At 41.9% G+C, this 22,258-nt stretch overlaps 1 protein-coding gene across 1 annotated transcript in view; it reads right to left on the reverse strand.

Moving 5' to 3' along the window:
• The window catches only part of LOC310961015 (protein kinase C-binding protein NELL1-like), a gene marked incomplete at both ends in the record, with an annotated part of 255,021 nt that overhangs the window by 147,724 nt on the left and 85,039 nt on the right, over positions 1–22,258 (reverse strand). Inside the window, 6 exon segments of the mRNA XM_083932929.1 lie at positions 2,040–2,113; positions 3,667–3,769; positions 5,676–5,810; positions 13,106–13,188; positions 13,715–13,787; positions 21,419–21,515. Of these exon segments, the coding sequence (XP_083789055.1) occupies positions 2,040–2,113; positions 3,667–3,769; positions 5,676–5,810; positions 13,106–13,188; positions 13,715–13,787; positions 21,419–21,515 (565 nt within the window).

Consider the following 22,258-nt stretch of genomic DNA (forward strand, 5'->3'; position numbering starts at 1 on the left):
TGTTAAAAGGATTGTGAAAATGTGATTTGTTGAAATTGTTGTCTCTACTAGCCACTTATAGAAATTATTTTCCCCAAAAAACTCTTTTATAGATATTTTCGGGGGGCTTTTAATGCATTTATTTGACAGGAGAGCTCCCACAGGTCAAGGCAGTTTTCAGTCCTGCTACTTTCACCTAAGGAAAACTGCAAAAATACTGCAAAAAATACACCCACTGCTATCTTCCCAGCAATTGGAAATGGTTATCCATCCTGCGGCTAAGACGACTGTAATGCTCTTCATTCCTGCCAAAGTCAGGACGCTGTTATCTTGTTACAGCCCAGAACTCTCACATCACCCCGATTCTGAAATCACTTCGTTGGCTTCTGATTAAATTTAGGATTCAATTCATAAATCCTCCTCCTCATCATTAAGGCTTTAAGTATTCTTGTGTCTAGATGAAATACTAATGCCATATACATCTGCAAGGGCCCTCAGGTCCTCTCTGAACAAGGCTGGCTACTTGCACCTGGTTCAGGACTGAAAACAAAAGGGGATTTGCTGTCCTGGTTGGGTCCCAGGCTGGGGAACACTCTTCCCCTGAGAGTCAGGTCAGCCAACTCTTGGGTGCTTTAAGTAGAAGCTGAAGAAGTGTTTTTGTGCTTGAGTCATGCACTCAATGTACTCAATATGTTGTTTTATTGTGCTAGTCCATCCTGTTGTATAGCTCATCTGTGGGTTGTTTAAACCGTGTATCCTTCTGTAAAGCACTAAGCATTAATCTAGGTTTTGAAAGGTACTATTTGAATACAACTTGCTTTTTAAATAATAATAGCTTTTTTTGTCTGAAAGGTAAAACAGTCAAAACCTTAAGATATTGAATTGATAATAATGTACACCAAAAAAAGCAGAAGAAGAACTTAATTGGTATTTTTGCTTAATTCAATTACTTGATTTTCAAAATGGTTGTTTATTAATCCTTGACTAATCGTTTCAGCGCCGGTGTTATCATTCTATCAAGTCAGGCAGCCATGATTAGATAATTAACACCATGAGTGAAGGAAAACACAGCTTTTTCCCCCCGCTGCTGAGTGTTACTTATCCCTACAGATGGTGCATCACAGAAGGTGTTTAATGTTGAACAGATCATAAGGGGGCATATTTGTGAGTTGGGATTTTGGGCTACACAAGTAAAACTGACTCTGCTTAACACACCACCAACCATCCATCTCATTTATCTTGGTTATTCTCTCCATATCTATGTGTCGATGCATATATTCATTGTTGCTTTTTCCACCTCCCACATCTCCCGCTGTGATGGTGAGAGGACAGGAAGATGGTCTGACATGCAGAAACAACTGCTTTCTACAATATTTATAATTTTTAGACACAAATGCTTAAACAAATGCACACAACAGAGATGTATAGGCCATCATGGACCACAATGCTGACGAAACAGGCCCCTGAAAGCCTCAAAATAGAACTTTCTCAGTCTCTTCTAAGAAAATGATCCGTCCACAAATTGGTCACTTAGCAGGGTTCGCATTCAAGAGTATAGGACGGCGGTAATTGCTTGAAACAGAGCTTATAAACAATATAATGATGTTTAGAGGCGCCTGAGGGCAAATAATGAGTTCAAGAATCCACTGTGAGTCTCTTTGTAAGCAATTACATGCATAAAACGCTAATTTTCTCCTTAAAATTCTGTCTTTAAAGATGAATGGCTTCTCAGTGAAGAAAGCTCACCTCTGTTCTACGGTGGGCTGGAATAATGACTTTAATTATGGTACACGTAGTGATGAAGTTTCTATTCAAATCAGGCCTTTGTGTTGCTGTGTTCATAAGTTATTCTAATTACCTGGATAGATTGAACAGATTGGGCGGCGGTAGGGAAAACTAATATCACCTGCTAATTGAATAACACATCGAGCAGTCCGCCACACACAATCAATGCACGTTTATGCTGTAAAAGAAGTGCTGCATGGTACCTGATTGCAGAGCAGATGCTAAATGCTGGAGAAAGAATTCAACAGTTTTGAGTTAAATAAAAAAAATGTTACCTTGCATTCCCTGCAGTTCCTGGATAAACAGCGCTGGCCTTCAGAAAAGGTCTGGCCCATGTAGGTACATTTAGCTGTGGACCAAGAAAATAAATAGAAAATAACTTCAATGACAGCCTATTAAGGTGAGCACAGTAACTATGAAATATCAGTTGGTACTCTCAGAACTGGGGGAAAAAATTAAAAATTCAGAAACAAAGTTGTTCTTGGCCAGTGTGCATAAGCGGAGAGGAAATGTAACAGCGCATTAAGAATACAACAGAGGAGACCCTTCTGCATGTTCCTCTGGCGATAAAGCAGAAACAGAAAATGAAGCATATGATATGAAGTCCTGCTTTTCTCCTCTCCAGGGTGCGGGACCGCTGAGCGCTCAGTCGCAGCTGTGGACCGCGGCTCCCTCGCTCGTCTGTGCCAGAGCTCTGATGTTCACAGGGGAGGAAGAAGGAGCTAGCGGGGGGGATGGAGGGAGGCAGAGGAGGGAGGCTGAGGAAAGCTGGAATTATTTAAAGATGAACTATCCTTCAGGGATTTGGTGTTTTTGCAGTATAGCAAGTGAGACACAGTTGTCCATGGGTCTGTGTGCAGCTACCAGACCCCTGTGTGCTTTATACTAGAAATAGTGCCTCCATTTCAGCTTCCATGAAAATCAGAACTGTGATCTAACAACAGCCCTCTTGTTTGTATCTACAATGGTTCTGGTTTTAGTAGTACCTTGAAAAGCATGTAATACTGTTACTGAAATACTGAAAATACACTGAGCATGGACTGTCAACAGCATTGGTAGATTGTTCAAATGCAAAAAAAAATGCTTCCCTGACCAGGGGCCAGTCCCAGCCTGGTCAGATGCGTACATGAACTGATGACGCCTCTTGGATGAGAGGTGAAACGTCTCCCTAGACAAATAACCAAGTCTAGTTGCTTTTGACTGAAATTGCTTGGGGGATAATGATGACCTGGACAAATGAGAACATTCACAGGCGGAGCAGCATGAGGCTGTTCTACTGCTGCAAATCATCCCAGATATACTCCTCAAAATTCTGGAAATAACGCAAGGTTACTACTGTAGGTACGCTAGTTAGCCAGGAGCAGTTGCAGCTTACATTGGAGATGCACACACCTTTTATTCCACTCCTTACTCTTTGGCCCTTGTGTTTTTCATTTTGGAAAGAGGGTTTAGTACGCAAATATTTAATTTTCATACCCATGTATCAACGACTGGCATTGACTGGCAGCCGTGCAGCAACCCTCCCATGTTGGCTCTATTACGTAGGCATCCAATTAAATACAAGTGAAATCATTCTCACCTTCCATTTGAATGCTTAGATAATTTAGGGTCTGTATTTTCCATGTCAAAGTTCATTTGGATTTACAAAAGGCAGCGACAAAATAAGCTCTTAACTCCATGCTGATTTTATAAAGAATTAGCAGATCTGAACAGTGACAAAGGCCGTGGTGTAAAGGCTGTCATCATCTACTTTCACTACGAACAAAGAACGTTTGTAAGCTGTTAATTTGACCGGAGCCCATTTGTGTGGTGTTCAAAAGGTATTTTTGTACGTTGTCAGAAGGGATTTTCACAGGTTCTTCTGCTTCCTGCTCAATCTAAATGTGTGCTGGTTGTACTTACGTCTGCATTTCTTGCAGCAAGTCCCGTCGACGTGAACAGGCAGCGAGTCCTCTGAGCAGTTTGCTGGAGCGCAGAAAATCCTGCGACACTCCACTACGCCATTCTGTAAGAAAAGGAAATATTCTCTTTTTTGTTTTCTTGTTTAAACATGCAAACATCCAATGCTCACTATGAACATACGGCTTTTGCCTGAAGCGATGCCAAAAATCCACTTCTTTGACTTCCCTTTATGTCTCAATTTACATTTGCACAAAGCTGGGTTTTCTCCGGGTTCTCCGGTTTCCTCCCACAGTCCAAAGACGTGCAGGTGTTCGGTTCATTGATGACTCTAAATCACCCGTAGGTGTGAATGGTTGTCTGTCTCTGTTCGTCTCTATGTGCCCTGTGATAGACTGGTGTCCTGTCCAGGGTGTATTGCCTAACGCCCAATGTCAGCTGGGATCGGCTCCAGCCCCCCCACGACCCCGACAGGGACAAGCGGTTGAAGATGAATTAATGAATTAATGGAATTTGATATCATACTCTGGGGGAAAAAAATATTCTTTAGCTCTGCCCAACAAAAGTAAAACTATATAACAAATACAGTGTGAGCCCTCATTCAATGCTACTTACAGTAGAGCTCAACCCAGAACCATGCAAACCAAACAAACTTGTTTGAGATTTCCACCTTCAGAAATGCAATCTGAAACTCAAAACTATCATATTTATGATTTTTTTTAAAAGAAATATAATATGTATTACAGTCAGATAACAGAGTCATCTTGTCACGTTGGATGGCGGATACAGACACCGAGTGACCTGCTGATAGCAGGTAGAAGTTGAGGCCCTGAAGGACTGCCTTCATTTCTGGGGCTGATATCTTTCTCTGCGAGTGCCTCTTCATTTCATGAGTCATCGGAAATGGTTCCCCCAGGAAGCCACGGTTATCAGTTAATGGCATGTCCACGGGAGGAAATCAGACCGACTAAACTCCACCCTGTGCTTGATGTGCAATGATGCAGCGAGTCTAATTCCCCAGGGTCCAGGATGGCCTGATTCAACAAATTTCAAAGTCTGGCTTCTAATGTATGAATGCAGGCAGGGAGGCTTATTAGGGAGCGCTTGTTAGGGGGCGGGCAGGAGGCAGGGAGAGATGATGCAGGGGCTGGGAAAGAGGGAGGTCTGGTGGAGAGACAAGTTAAGAGTTGAGTGGAGAAAATAAGGGTTGTAATGACTTTACATTAAAGACAGAAAAACACCCTCAGATGCTGCCATGCCATTATGTATCATCAATCTGCGGTGCTAAAAGTGTTCTGGAAGTTATTCTGCCATTTTTGTGTACCCACTCTCCCTTAGCTACAAGTGTGAAAGTCATGCTTGAGTGTCTATCATTAAATCTCAGAAATTTAACTTCCTTTAAAAAGGGACTTTGTGAGATAATATTTGACCATTTCCAAAACTTCTTGTTACAAGAAACGATTTGGGTTTAAATATTTCACTCAGTGCAAACATCATATAGCATTTAATACTTCAGTAAAGGAATACGGTTTGTCATTGCTCCCTCTCAATATATTGACACTGTTTTCAGCAGATGACTTGTCCAAGCCCCCTCCCCCTCCAGGGTCTAAGGTTAGAGGGTGCTGTATGCTGCATATTGGGCTTTATAAATGGTGAATGGACTTGTATGTGCCTTTTTAGTCTTCCGACCACTCAAGGCGCTTCACACTACTTTCCACATTCACCCTGTCACACACACACATTCATACACTAGTGACAGTCTGCAATGCAAGGTGCCACCTGCTCATCAGGATGTGATTTAATCATTCAGATGTACATTCACACACCTATGACACAGCCTTTGGAAACAATTTGGGGTTCAGAGTCTTGCCCATGGACCCTTCGGCATGCAGGCTGGTGGAGCTGGGTAAATAAAATTGACTTGACTATAATGGACTTTTTTTTTTTTTACAGTGTAATAGTTGAAAGCCGGTCTCTTATTCTCTGATTTCCGGGATGAGGGTGACACTCACCTTACATGCACAGTTCCTGCAGTTCTCGGGCTCCACCCACAGCTCCTTATCTCGGTAGACCAGGCCGTTGGCGCTGCAGGTCCTCTCGCAGTGACAGCCCTCCAGCTGGGTCAGCCTGGACTCTGCATAGTTCAACTGAGGATGAGCACAGACGTGACAAATCTAAATCAAAAGTTTGAGTGCGCACACAGGTCGACCCCCCCACACCCACTTGCCCTCTGGCGTGCCCTGGTGGTGTTCAGAGAGAGCTGCTCCGCTGGGAGATACTCATTAGAAAGGCACATAGAATAATAAGTGATCATCATTCAGCTCATGCCCCAGACCTCAGGCTATGATCTACTGAGAAATGACAGACAGGACTGACAACCCTGATCCTGCCTCACTCCTCTTTTATTCCCTCACACTGATCAGCCCGTCTCCCTCGTTTATTAGTTCATTTCATGCTCAACACTCTCCATGGTCGTCTCCTGACACAGGTGATACATCTTTGACTGGCAAAACTGTCCCACAGCATTGTCACAAGGAGGGGCATGGAGGATGTGTTGCCCTAACCAGGATTAACTTTATATTCAGGACTTAACACTTATGTCTCTCAGAAATTATGTATGACTAATTTGTTTTAACAAATATTATTGGATAAAGTGTTTGTACTTCACAAAAGTCATGAGGAAGCGCTCTGAGTCTAGTGTGTGTGTGTGTGTGTGTGTGTGTGTGTGTGTGTGTGTGTGTGTGTGTGTGTGTGTGTGTGTGTGTGTGTGTGTGTGTGTGTGTGTGTTATAGCCAAAAAAGCATTTAGTTTTAGGTTACGGCAAGATCTTGGGTTCAGTTAAATGTCTCGACTTGTGCTTCAAGCCTGTGTTGACTTTTTCTAAAACGCTAAAAACGCATCTCTTTCAACTGCACCTTGGCGTAAAAGACAAAAAAAGCACTTATATGAAGCACTCTGTAGATCTGCCTATTTTAAGCTACTGCACTTACTTAATAATTTGCTCTTCTGGTTTGTACCCTAATTGTTGAATGCACTTATTGGAAGACGCTTTGGAAAAAAGCGTCAGCTAAATGAAATGTAACGTAATGTTCAGATACATTGATTCATAAATGTTATTTTGTTGCGAAAAAAAATGTAATTCAAGTGTAATTACATTATTCTCTAAATACATTTTCTGTAGATAATGTGTAGCTCTTTGTAGCTCTTTATGACTCTTAATTGTATTTAAGGATCATTTTGGTTTGCTTGTATGCTTTGCCTTGGTGCTTTTGATGTTTTATGTAAAGCACTTTGAATTGCCTTGTTGCTTTAATGTGCTATATGAATAAACCTGCTTTGCCTCACTTAAAGCCCTGAGTAGGAGCTGGCTGATTACGCACAAATAGCCATTCGCATATGAATTCATGAATCTATAAAACACAAGTACCGTTTAAACCCACAGTAAATCAGAGTCCTGTTTGAAAGGGGGGAAGGTGAAGGAATTCAAAGGTTCAATTGATCTGAGCAGAGCAGGTCAAACACAGAAATTGTAGGTCCACTTAAGACACTCTAAGCTGCTCTGCCGCTCTGCCTCCGCCTCCTCTGCTCCTCTGAGACCTGCCCAGGCCACAGTGTCAGAAAGAGAGGGCTCGCTGCAAAATGATAGAGGCTTCTCAGTAAAAAAGAAAAATGCTGGATGTCACTGAGGCTTTTTGCTTCGTTTAGAGGAGTCCCGGCTGGCTGCTGAAGAGCTGTGTGAGCTGTGAGTATGTGTCCTGTCAGACTCCTAAACAAAGTGTTTGAAACGCAATTTCAAAGGCCTAGAGGCTGCCCTGGGGCACCTCAGAGGAATACCTTTTCTGTACAACATGAGCATCAAATGGCACGGCAGAATCGCACAAAGAAGTCAGAGGCTAATGTTAAGGCCTGTGTCTCCTATGGTTGAAACATGAGGCAGAGAGAGAGAGAGACATGAGTAAAATCATAAAATAACAGCTGAAGACAACTCCCAGATAAAGGAGGGCCTGGAATATTATATATTGTATATACCTACATTTAACCACAATGTCCATTGCACTCTGTCACATTAGTTGTTGTTTGATTTATTTTATGTTAGCTTTTTTTTATTTGGTTCACGTTAGCTTATTGCTACTCTGATCCTTTCCCACCTTTGTATTGAAACTGTTGCACAAGAATGTCCATGGGGATAAATAAAGCTTCTTGAATCTTGAAAATGTATGTTTATTACATTTAATCATTTGTCTGTATGTCTAGGAAATGTCAGACACAAATTCTGGAGACCAATCAGTCTTGGGCCGAGACAAGACGTGACGGTACGTTTGAAGGCTTAATAGATCAACGCATCTTTGAAAATAAGTGATTGTAAGGATGTGTTTTGGTCTACAGCAAGTAGGGGAACGCTTCTCTCTTTGCTTTCCAAAGTCAGCTTATTTACTGTAAATCAAATGCAATAAAGGAAAAGTGAGTAAACAGTGTTGTTGTAATTAACAGAAAATAAATCATTATATGTAAATAAAACAAATGGCACATTGCAAAACTGATATTAAATTTGTAAAAAATGGTTGTGCATCTATAAAAGCATTTTAATAAGTTAAAGGGTAGATTCTGGTATTTCTCAGCAATCTTTGAGGATGGGGCTACAGCGGATACTGCAGCTATGTGCATATGTTTCATATATATGCCGTAAACCATTAACACCGAACCATAAATCCAATCTCATTCTGATAACTGTGTTCGTTCTGACAATGGGTACCTCTGCCCTCACCACTCCCGTTGTAGTGATTCGAAAAAACCCCTTCAAAAACAGTGTATCTCAATGCAAACAGTATAGGCTGCATTCGACTATCCAAATAACTTACATTTTTCATCATTTAACAACCTTTCCCAGTGTCCAACCCACAGTACACACACAAAAGTTAGCCTCCTGAATGTGGGAGCTTCTTTGGGTGCAACTAGCTGGAGAAACAAACTAGCTGTCCTGCAGCAAAAACAAACATTTATAGAGCTGACACATGGCCCCTGAATCATTTTTTTGTTATGAATAAGAACATTGTATAGATTTAAAGCTGTTTTCATTACCCTCGAGGAAATCCACTGGAGCAGCAATGGAGAACGTTTAACCATTCAGATCCTTTATTTAGACAGCTATCCTAAGCAAAGGGCGTGAAGACGACCATTTATCTCCAAAATGTCAACTTCTCATTAAGTATATTGTATCAAGAAAAATAGACTCTGTCACAAATCACTTTTAAAATAATGCAAAGGACTTTGTTCGTAGGATGAGCGGGAGGATGTCTGCAATAACCTGGAACATGGTAGAGAGATTGACAGTTTTCACAGGGCCCAGAATATCTGGCAACCAGTCAAGTTGCAGTTCACATTAAACTGGCCAGACTTACATAACATATGTAGTGAAGACACTGGAGGAATTTTATAAAAAGGTACAGTATTAAGTGTATTCTTTGGTGAAACATGGATGTTTCAAACAAATCTCCAACCTGGCAACACAGAAGATCTAAACAATCAGCAAAGTTTCGAGGTAGTAGCTCAGTCCATAGGTGACTGGGCTGGGAACCGGAGGGTTGCTGGTTTGAGTCCCTGTGTGGACCATGAATGGAGTGTGGACTGGTGCCAGTTCATCTCCTGGGCACTGCCGAGGTGCTGTTGAGCAAGGCACCGCACCCCCTTTAACTGCTCGGGGCGCCGGTCACTGGCAGCCACCTCGCTCTAACATCTCTCCATTGGTTGCATGTATATAGGTCCTGTCTGAGCATGTGTAAAATTAAAAAAATAATAGTGAAAATTGAATTTCCCCATTCGCGGGACTAATAAAGGAAATCTTCTTCTTCTTGTGTTCCTGATTTATGGTGATGAATAATGAACAGAAACATTTTGGAAATAAAATGTCATCATCACTTTATCGTTTTATTCTATTAGACATTTGTGTGAAGTGGTCATAAGTAGGAATTCTTGAGTTATGGTCGAAGACGTGTTTTGGTGAGGTCACAGTGACCTTGATCTTTGACCTCAAAAATCTAATCAGTTCAATTTTTCGTTAAAAAATAGTTGAACAGAGCTGTTGACAGAGAGGTCCGTGGATAATACATATCAACGGGCATACTGATTCAGAAGAGTTGCTGACACTTTTAAAAATGTAATTTCCAGTGTTGTGAGCGCCAAAATTTAAATTCCTCCGTTTTCACCTCTAATGCAGGTGGAAATCTGAGACACAAAAATTTTACAAAAAACTAGTGGTTAGCACTGTCACCTCACAGTGAGAGGGTTCCTGGTTCGCGTCCCGGCTCGGGCACTTCTGTTTGGAGTTTGCATGTTCTCCCCCTGTCTGCGTGGGTTTTCTCCGCGTTCCTCCCACAGTCCAAAGACATGCACGTGTTTGATGACTCTAAAATTTCCCGTAGGTGTGAATGGTTGTCTGTCTCTGTTCGTCTCTATGTGCCCTGTGATAGACTGGCGTCCTGTCCAGGGTGTACCCCGCCTCACGCCCGATGTCAGCTGGGATCGGCTACAGCCCCCCGCGACCCCAACAGGGACAAGCAGTTGAAGATGAATGAATGAATGAATCTTAGTGGCTACGTACCAATAGATGTAGGTGAGAACGCTTCTCCTTTTTTGTAGTTAGGGTGAACTAGCCCTTTAAAAAGGAAACAATATTCTAACGGGATGTTGGCATCATGAACAGGATGTGTCGAGTTGTTTCTACCATGTCCCTTTTGTGCTTCCTCTCACAAACACAAAGGTATAATACATGCAAATGCAGCCACGCTAATCCACACACAGCACAGTTTATTGTCATCTCACCTCGCCTTGACACTCCACATCACACACTAAGGACTAAGTAATTATCTACCTCATGCTGAATTTCTCATTTCTCTACAGCATAAAGGCAGAGAGATCTAACGCCGGAGGTGACTGCGTCCTCCCTGCTGCGACTTGTATGAGCAATAAGGTCAGGTGGCAATAGGTGGAGGTGTGTTCATGTGAAGGAGGATGCGTTGACACAGCAGTAGGGTAATGTTCTTCATTTCACCCTTATTTACACCCGGAATTATTCTATAGCTCGCCTGCCCGCTGAGATGTCCTTGCTTCATTCACTCCCACTTGATAGCACTCACTCATGCAGATAGAAACAAACACACACACACACACACACACACACACAGACACACACACACACAGCTGTTAGCCTCCTGTTGTGCCAATGCTGTTGCCATTTTCCGATGCCATTCTCAACTCTGACTGGATTGTATCCAAAACACCTGACCTTTAGCATCTGATATTTAGCAAAATCACATTAGCAGCAGGGAAGGAGGATAAACATTATAATATGAATAGTTTATAACTAAGATTTAGACAGAACTTATTCTGCTTCAGTAATAAAGACGTAGCAGCTTGGTGACAATACGTTAAGGTCAGTATTAAAAATGTCTGACCTACATTTATGTCTATTGCAATTCTAAATAAAAGGAAATGTCTTAATTTGGAATCAAACAGAGAACAGCAGCCGATGGCATATAATCATAAGTTCAAGATCAGACATTAAAGACATGCTGCGACAACAATAGTCACACTACCGTACAAACCAGCAGATATTCATAGAGAATATTAGTGCAGCTCAGGAGCCTGCCCTGCCACAGAATTATTAAACAATTAATACAATCACTCGGTTTATAAATGAAAGCAGCTAAATGCACCTAAAAATGGGACATAAATAACACAATGTTGAATAAAAACCTTGAAAACGACAGGCAAACACAATACACTGTCTGTCTCTCTGTTTGTCTTTTCTCTCTCTCTCTCCTTCTCTTCCTCTCTCCGGTGCAGACAGATGTCCGTCCTCCACAGAGCTGGGTCTGTCTGATGTTCCTGCCTGTTAATGGGAAGGTTTTCGTTGCCACCGTACTCTACAGGGGAATTGTTGGGTCTATGTAAATCATAAATAAGTCATAGAGTGTGGTCTTTACCTACTCTGTAAAGTGTCTGAGATAACTTTTGTTATGATTTGGCACTATAAATAAAATTGAACTTCAAATTGCATTGAAAACAAACAAATATCACAAAGGTTTCACAGCTATGGGCACAAAATATCTTCCAAATCGCTGTGTGGATCATCCCTGCATCGGCTGTTCAATACACTTTTTAGACACTAAACAGGGAATGACCTTCAAACTGAAGTACGGATTGAACTCTTGCTGCTTCAAATAACACGAGATAAGCCCCTAAAACATATAATCTCCTTTTTCCCTTATTCCTTCTTCCTTACTTTTGAACTGATATGAAAGCCCCAAACCACCACCACTTGAGGTTAAGGATTTCACCCAATAGCAAAACTTTAGTCTTCAGTCTTTGGTGCTTCAAATCAAGGTCTACACTCAAGGTAGGGGGATGGATACCTCAACACAGGACTTTCACCCGGGGGACCGGTGTTCATGTCCCTTTTTGTTGTTTGTGTCTTAGAAGTACTAAGAAAAAGCCACGACCATTTTTCAAATACTAACCGAGTCACTTTGATGTCTAGCTCTAGGCATCAAACCTTAATGTTGGTGCCCAACCCTCACATCACCTTTTTATTTTCTACACGTAACCGTCAAGGTCAACCTGTTGTAAGATTTCATGTTCACATTCACATGTTTATATAGTAATTCTACTCTATTATATGTTCTTAATAGGGACTAAGTTATTGTGACGTCATTTATTATCTGGTATTATTTGAAACTATAACTTTTACTACCATTTATTATTAGAAAGAACTATTGTCTCACCCTCACGTTGACTTAATCACATGTATGCATGAGTCTATGTATGGTATATGTTCTATGTATGCATGTGCATTGGGACGTTGTTGACAAAGTGTGATGCTTTGGCTTGAAGCCTGAGACAAACTCCCCCTCTGGGACGGTATATTTTATCTGTCTTATCTTTTCTGTTGTTTTTTTTTGTGGCTCTTAAAACCATTTCAATCCATGCTCACAATAATAACAGACAAATTTCTAAAGACAGATAAAAGGTGCGTGTTCATTTTGTTTTTCTCTCCGAACAATAACTTCTGCAATCTTTTTTTAGGCACCATCTTGTTGAAATTAAACAAAAATGAGATACTGAGCGAAAAGAACAATACACTTCCATGAAGGCAGCAGATACATCAAAGGATTCAGCTGTCTCCGGCTCTATTGGAGAAGGAAGTTATTTATTCATTTTTCATTTATTTATTTATTTGCTTGTCAGATACAACTGGGAAATGTATTAGTGGAGCTTTTAACTTGATACTTTTATTTGCCAACATTTTGCAGAAGTCTGTGAAGACTAAACGTGAGACATTGAGAAATCTAGTTTTGTAGCATATTAAAAATTCTCCTAAACTGATACACATCATGCCGAGCTGATGGTGGTAGTTTTCTGTGTCCGAGGTCTTTCTTGTTCTTACCTTCAGAGTCATCTTGGCCAGTAGCTCCTGAAGGTCCATGATGCCTTGCACCAGGCTCAGGAAATCGCTGCAGGTCGGACAGGCTCAACGGAGGAAGAGGAAAGCACCAAAACAGGGAGGAAAAGAAGAGCAAAAACAACAGGGAAGCATTTAAAATGGAGATAAACAAAGAACAATAAAGAATTACTAGGCTGAGTGTGTATTTGGAAACAGGTTGTGTCAGCCAGCAACAAACAAAAGGGAACGCCACGCATCTGTTTACTCTTTGTCTTAGGCTTGTGACTAGTATCAATAATAAAGCGACAAGGTGTGATTTAATGCCTTATTGATCAGAAACAGAGAGTGGCACAGCCTATCTTAATCTGTTTGACAGGAAACAGATGGAGAAACAAAGTAGGGAAAGAAGAGGCTGCACTGAACCTGAATTACAGCAAAATGAAGATTATTAGAGTAGAGAAGGATGATGAAATGGAAGGAGACTGTCTGATCAGTGGGGAGAGGTCATCACAAGCTGACACATAGCTCATTACAGTACAGTCCAATTTTATATTGGCACACAGTGATGGAGAGTGTTCGGAACACTATGTGCAACTTTGTCCTGATACTCACTGCGGTTAAGGTTAGGACACTGTGTAATGTAGCCGTTGGGAGCGAAAATCAACTTCACGTCCTGGATAATGCCCTGGCAACACAGAGGGAGGGGCGCAGGGAGAAGACAGAAAGAGACAATCATACACATGGATTGGCAAGATCACAGAAGAATGTAGTTTGGTTGTGCGGGAACAGACATTTCAGAAGACCAGGCAGGCTGGTTACTTTATAAGACGATGTGAAGGTGCTGCTCCAGTGAGATCACCGGTACAAGGTAAAAACAACCCTGCTGCTTTTAACCCGACTTGCAGGTTCCATATGCACACCATTTCCTTACGCTGCAAGCTGGACAAGCCTCCCGTGCCTAGTTACAGTTGCTAACCATTTTAGGGAGGGGCCTTACCAAAGGTCAGTTACCTATTTTCAATTTCTTGGCTAAAAACATGATGGAACAAAACTAATGATGCATTCGCATGGATTCAGGCAGGCGGCACTGCCGTCCAAAGTTAGAAATAATTTTACTTTTTCTTCATTTCCATTTGTGTGTTTGTGTAAAGAGCCCAAAATGGCTCCTATTAAGAGACACGCTTACGACGCAGAGTTTAAACTCAAGGCCATTAGTCACACAGTAGAACAGGGGAATAGAGCAGCAGCCAGAGAGTTTAACATGAACCAATCAATGGTGCGGAAGTGGAGGAAGCAACAAGACGACCTGGGCTGAGTAAAGAAGACTAAACAGAGTTTCCGAGGGAACAGAGCAAGATGGCTACAGTTGGAGGACAAACTCGAACAGTGGGTTGTTGAACAGAGAGCAGCAAGTAGAAGTGTCAGTGCAATCACTATTCGACTGAAGGCAACAGCGCTAGTACGCAAACTTAACATCAAGGAATTTAGAGGCAGTCCTTAACGTAACCCCAGCCTCGACTGTAGCGTCTATTCTATGCGCCTTATAATGAGGTGCGCCTTATATATGCAAAAAGTTTCAAAATAAGCCATTCGTTGAAGGTGCGCCTTAAAATTTGGTGCGCCTTATAGTGCGGAAATACGGTAATAGATTTTATTCTAGTCTTTGTAATCAATACAATATTTCCACAGAAACAAATTGTCATGCGTGTTTCATTTTGCCATCCTGCCAATCCGTCTGACTGTTTGTTTACCCCTTGCAGGTCAGAAGTCGTAGTCCTTCTCCTTTCCGAATCCATGTGAATGCAACAGAAGGGTCTAAAGCCATGCTTGCAAATCTGTAGGGCTAACATACTGATGTATAGCCGGTATGTTTACCAGGTTCACCACCTTAGATCAGCAGGTTAATAATAACTGCTACCAATGCACTGTAAAAATGTACTTAAAGACATATCTGTAAAAACAAATACTTGAATCTGCAGCAAAATAAAAACTTGCCCTCGTAGAAAAATGGAAATCAGCTGAGTAACAGCAACTGACAATGAAATAGCCCCTAAAAATGTACTTTTGTATCCGAGGCGTCTCTCATGGCTAGAACAGCAAATAATGTATTCAAAGGTTTGAAAGTGCGTTTTAGAAATGGTGAAAAACCACTGCAGCAAAAACATATTGCCATACTATGCATATCACAAAGGCAGAAATAAACTGCCTGTATCCTATAGAGTTCTCTCCTTTAACAGACTGTCTGTCGATCACGCTGACTGACAGGCTCCATGGGTGCAGGGCTGATAAATATAGGGCTTCATGATGACCAAAGAGAACAATCTTTGGGGGAAAAAAATAGCCCTCTAATGGAAAAGCGAATGTGTAAAACACCAGGGTACCCACACACACACACAGGGGTAACATAATGTCATCATTCCTTCGAAGTGACTTCTGAAAACATGCTGGAAGGACATTAGCAGTCACCACCTCAAACACAGTTGGCATCATCTCGTCTCTGCTTCATGTGTATGTGAAATCCATTTACAGTGCATTTGGATGGCCTGGATGCAAGCAACACCTTCCTTCATTTCAAGCAATGATACAGGGAGAGGGAGCCTTGAGGCATAAAGGCTTGCAGTGCAGATTGAGAACACACACACGCAGAGAGACACACACACACACACACTGTATGAGCAGTGGATGGTGAAGGAGAGATTGTCACTGTCACTCAGAATGGAAATGAGGGTGTAGATCACAGATGTCCGTCCCAGTGGTGTAATATAGGGGCCCTGACCACACATCCTTGTCAATGATCAGTAGATAATTCCAACTGAAGTCATAAAATCTCTCTCACACGCACACACGGTGGAAACCTGCACACATCTAATCCATGCCTCTGCCAAAGCCTGTGGCAGTTTGTTTCAATAGCACAATTCAGGAATAATGCGTATGCTCCCATGATGAGCAAGTCCAATGAAACAGCTGCATTTCAATTCACATAGTTAGCACAGTGACAGTATTGTTTTGTCTCTGTACAACAGAACACTGGATTTGACATGAATGTGGTAAAATATCGTACATTAGCTTTAAAGGGACACTGTGTAGCGCTTAAAGTAATTTATTACCTCAAATCAACATCCTAATTTATAAATAACTCCTCATTGGTGTACAGTTACCTTAGCCAACAATCTGACTTATCCTCCTGAGCGAATACATTGTATTTACATAGGACAGGTAAACTCAATGGAGGCTTCCATGTCCATGTCAAAAAACTATGAATGGCCGAGAGGGACATTAAGGTACAGGTAAGGCTAAACGCATTTTTCGCTTAGAGCCAGCGTGACTGTAGAAGACTGGAGAAGGAGCTCAGTTAGACACGCTTGTTACTATATGCAGTAATGCAAGATGCCACGCCACAGGAGAAGGTTACCTTGTCACCAAATGGCGAAAAAGAGAATTAAAACGGCTTCTTGGCACATACCGCCTACTGTAGTTGCACCAGGTTACAACGCACATTTGAAGAAAGTGAGGCACTAGAGAGCACTATACGTTTAAATGCAATAAACAGTTTTTCCACAAAATGGGAGAAAAAACTATACAGTGCTCCTTTAAAGCTGCACTGAGATATATATATATATATTTATGGAATAAAGGACCACATTTACTATTAAAGAGATCACAGAGAGCCCCGTTTTAACTCATAGTTTGGGGTTTTACTGTATGGTTCACTCCGTCTCGTCACTTTTATCAGAAGGCAGCCTTTTTTCAGCATAAATCCAGACTTAACCTAAGTGACTAGTGACTAGAATAATCTAGCAGCTTAAAAGCCAGTCATTCTTTTCCTGGGAGTTGGTAGAGTTAAAACCAGAGGTAAAAGAGATTGAATATTATATCCTTACTTGCAGAGACATGACTTCAAATGAACGCTGATGTTGCTTCTTGCCTCCTATGTATTGTTTAAATAGGCAATTGTTAGCCAGGGCACGTTTATAAGGTGATAAATTGAGTGGGTGTGTTTCAAATCTTCTGCCTTCTGCCTTAGTGGCCAAAAAAGTTAATTAACGCAGCCTTGAGGAGGTTTGTGGGTGTTCATATTCACATTGTGTGTGACTGGTAGCCTTTTTAATTTTAGGATTATCAAGGGATGCGCGTAAAGACAAGATGACGACAAGGGCTTTTTTTTTTTAATGGCCAAACAGTTTATTGTCTGTCCAAGATATTGTTCCTCCAAACATACACATAAAGTAGCACTATGGGGACTATGAAAACACATCTTCAACCAGACACCACAGAGGATCTGTACATTCCTGAAAACATAATGCCCCCAGGCGCGGTTATTGCCGGTGCAGAGGCATAATAAAAAAACAAAAGGTGTGTGTGTGGTGTGTACATTTTGTGCGAAACAGATGTCTTCATACTGTAAAAAAAAAAGATTTGGATGAAATAAGATAAGAATTAGTTTAAGGTTTACTTATGATACTGATACTGGGGAAAGAGAATTAATGGTGCAGCCAATGACAATCCTTACAAGTAGTGCAATGTGTGTATGCATGTGAGGTGTGTGCTCATGTGCCGATTATGCATGATTTGTTTCTTTGTGTCCCCAAACGTTCACGGGTTCACTCACCGTTATTGCTGATAAAATTACCTTCACTTCACTTCGCTCGTCTGCTGGCTTGTACAGTCATAATTCCCAGTTAGCTCGTTTATTATAGCAATAATAGGCCGGGCGTATTTGGCCAGCACCTCGCCTTCAGGCAACATTGACGGAGCTTAATATCCTGTGATTCTATTTTCTCAATTTGATCATGCACAACACGACCTTTCCTTAGTCTATCCGGGTCTGAAGACTTAACCTCCACCTTCAGTTCATCTCCCAGGATTAATCCAGCATCAACAACACTCATTAACAAGTGTGAGCGGGGAGAGACAAATGGTAGATGAACAGAGAGAGAGAGTGATGGTAATGATGATCTCCCCAAATAATTAACTTATGCACGTCTTCACGCTCTAGGAGACCAACTACACAATACTCAACACATTAATGGGTAGTAATGTTTTACTATAAAACACCTGAACCTTGTGTGATGGATTGTCAAAATAGAAGTGACATAAAGAGTATCCACATGAAGATAATAGGGGCTCAACAGCACCCCTGATTTGACTTTCAAAAACAGATTATTTTGTTTTGAGGTGGGCTGTGATTGGTTAGTCACACTGCTACAGTGCAAAATATAGGAAAACAAATATGACATTGTTCTTATTGGGTGCAAATCCATAGATTGTGGAAAATATGGATGTAGTCTCCGTGACAACACCCATAGGTTTTCTGATGAGACAAAATTAAGCTAAAAGTGTCAGACTCCTGATAGCCTCGGGTGTCGCCGTCTTGGCAGTGCCTAACGGGAAAATTAGCTTTAGAGACAAAAGCCTTTTCTTGTACAAGGCTAGTAAAGACGCCCCCTGGGCGCCTCCCTAGGGAGGTGTTCCAGGCACGTCCAGCTGGGAGGAGGCCTCGGGGAAGACCCAGGACCAGGTGGAAAGATTATATCTCCACACTGGCATGGGAATGCCACGGGATCCCCCAGTTAGAGCTGGTTAATGTGGCCCCGGAAAGGGAAGTTTGGGGTCCCCTGCTAAAGCTGCTGCCCCTGCGACCCGACCCCGGATAATCGGTGGAAGATGAGATGAGATGAGAGGCTGCAAGCAAACTTATTTCTACTGTAAAGTTGGGCATTTTTTGTACATTGTTGATTGTGAAGTTTACATGCTAAAGGTCAGGGAGGCACACTAGAATTGTTGGAGTGAAAATCTGGCGTAAAATCATCCGAGGGTCTTTTTCAGCGAATACACTCGAGCCAATTTTTTTTAATGTAATGTAATGCGGTTAACACTGATTAGCTCGGGGCAGCACGGTGAAGGCATTAAAACAGCTTTTTTAACCACTAAAACTGCTCATGAACACACCAAACCTCTGCAGTAGCATGAAAAGAGTCCTTACGCACTGCCCCGAGCTAATCAGTGTTAGCCGTTAAATACTGCATGAATGGTTTATTTGATGAGTGTATTTGCCGAAACAGACCCTGGCCTTCTTCATATATGAAATGAGTAACATGGTAGTGTTGTATTTACCATTATTGGGAGGAAATGGGGGTCCAAAATGCTCAAATATAAACAACATGTACTTTTAATGAAAATACAAATGACTCAAACCCTGAATACAGTGCATTCAGGGCTTAAAGTACCTCATTACTTAACTACTACTGCAAGTAGGGAGTCTCACAACCTCATTAGGAAAATATACAGCATTTGAAAAGTTTTGCTCTTCATGAAGGAGATTAAATTTATTCCATAATATGCGGATTTCTTTCAGTTCATCCCATGGGTTCCCTTTTTCACTCCGTACTTTAAGAAGTAGGGTTGATTGATCCCATTCTGTACTGCATTGCTACTGATGCACGGTTTGGACAGGTATGGAGGAGAACATTATGCTGTGGACGGTACAACATTGGAATAAAAAGGAGAAGGCTGTGAACGAAGCATAAGCAAACACATTTAATCAACTAGGAAACAGAGGAGACACAAGACAGACACGGGGAGAGGAAAAGACAGGCCGAGAGAGAGACCTAAGCCGTAAAGGATCTTCCTTCATCACGCTGCCTTATGCAACATGTTCAAGCTTTCCATCATTGTCCGTAGTAGATTCATTACGGTCTCACTGGCTGTTTCACAAAAGCACCGGTTCCAAACAAGCCTGCAGTGTCCCTGAGGAGTCAGCATCCTTGGCACAATGGATTATAGATAAAGATAATTTATTACAGTTACTGCTTCATATGGAGAGGCTCCCGGGAGCTGGTCTGCATGAGGACGAGGAGCGTCTAAAGCTCGTTATTATGCCACTCCTGAATTTAGTTCACCTCCTATCTCCTTCTGCAGAGTTACTTCTTTTATCCTCTTTATTCTTTTTTTTTTTTACTCTCTCAACAAGCTCTTCAGCCTTTTGACATAAGAAGATGTAAGTAAGCTCCTCATCTTTGGCAGGTTACAGTCGGGAGAGGGTGAGAAAGTATGAAGGGAATAGAAAGGAAGTAGCAATGTATGGGAAACAAATTTCAAACAGCACAATTAATGTTTAAAGCAAAAAAATAATCAACTACTGATACATATTCAAAAAAGATTGACTTACAGAGAAGGGAGTTATAGTTTGAGGGGATTAATTAATTTCCAAACTGTTAGGGTGCATATGACCAAAAAAAGTTTTTGTATTTAAAAAAAATATATGGAATAGCTTGAATAAGGAACGGGTCACGGGAACGGGGGTGTCTCACTCAGCATTGAAAAACTGATGCTTAATATCTGAGCAATATTCTTACATTTTCAGATCCGGGAGGACGAGCACACTTGGAATAAATAAACTATAACTACTGTATGTTTCTATCTCTGGAGGCTTCTTGCGGAACATTCAATTATGAGATATGTGGGCTCATAAATATGCATGAGCGGGAGATAATTGGGTTACTGTTAAAAAAAAAAGAAAGAAGGTGTAGCTCTAAATGATCCTTCTGCTGAAATGTGCAGCAGGTCCTCGATTCACGGTTTTACAAGTGCACCTGTCAGCTGACACGCCAACTCACCCCGGTGTAAACCTGAAGGGGAAATCTCCTCATTGCCTCCGTCACTTCACACAAGCCTGCACGCTTCCACACCATCTGTCTCTACTGCTGACAAACACTTTTGAGGGCTCCCTGCACATGGAGGTTAGGCAGATTCTCAGCAATGAGCCGACTGCTGGTGGGGAACTGGATGATAGGGCTGCGTCTTTCCAGACCAGAGCTTTCCTCCAGAAGAAGGAGCTCCTTGAAGCCTTGATGCAAGATGGGATGAAGGAAGAGGCGGTAGAGGGAGGAGGAACAGTGGGTTGATGTGCCACAGCGATAGTGTCAAAGCATGGAGAGGTGGAATCATTTACACCACGGTAGGGTCTGGTGGCTAATCAATATTACATTCGATGTTAGATAAAAAAAAAAATAAAAGGCCCATTGATTGCTTGGTGGGTGGCCTGAAGATGTGAATATCAGGAGTATGAACATGTCTTGGGGACACTGAGCAACATCCCCTCCATGCTGCGAGCTCATGCAGGAGGCTGAGAAAATGAGCCGTGATTAAAAATCGACAACATTGTAATGTGCATGGGAATAGGAGTTTCAAAGTAAAGGGTGAGTTTTTGCGGTTCCTGTGTGGGTCCTCAATACTTCTATCCTGTATCCTGTATCTTCCACTTGGCCAATTATACCATGCAAAATGTATGTCTGCGTATCATCTGTGGAGTCTTACCTTGAACAGTCCATGCTTGTGGCTGTGCTGGCCTAGCCACACTCCACTGCCTGGGGTAAGCTCCATCTGAGGAGGGTCTATCACCCGTTCGTAAATCCTGCCAACAACAAATCAGAAGAGAATGCTTGGTTATGATAACAGCGCAGGCATAAACACGTTTCTCTTTCTGTCTGGCAGTAACACTGATCCAATACAGCTGAATTATAAATCCAACAGAATGTGTGTATGTCCGCTCCCTCTCGCCCTCCCTATTCCCTTCACGAGGAGCAGAGGCTGCTCTTGTCGAGCATGACAGCCAGTCTCGCCACGTAGCCTTCTAACACGGTATTGATATCTGGACCTGGGATGTAGGCTGGATTAACCATCCCAAATCCAGACAGGCACAAACATGTTTTGGCATTAGCAAGGCAAACATCCTAGGCGTCATTCAGCTCCATTTTTTCCCCCTGCAATGAGGTGGCCTTAACGGTGCTGGCGTGCTTGGATGAGCCTCTATGAGGATGTCAAATAACAATTTGTCAGGTTTTCTCCTCCCTCCATTCACAGTAGCAGGAGGATAAAACCTCCTGCATCTCTTTGTATGCATCTCTCGATGCAGAAAACACACTCAGAGTGGCAAGCAGGTTTCTCTCGTTCTCTATTTCAGTTTCATCGAAATAGAGTATTACATTCAGTCATTTAGTAGTTTTGATCACAACGCAACAATGACATGACACAATATGGGGGGTTTTACTGTACTATCAAAAAGTAATGTACAATGTTGAGGAGTCCGCAAAGAGAAAAGGGAAAAAAAATCATCAGGTGGTGGAGGGTTATTTCAAAAACAGAGAAGACAGGAAG

The sequence above is a fragment of the Echiichthys vipera genome (genome assembly GCF_963691815.1).
Source record: "Echiichthys vipera genome assembly, chromosome: 1".
NCBI lineage: Eukaryota > Metazoa > Chordata > Actinopteri > Perciformes > Trachinidae > Echiichthys > Echiichthys vipera.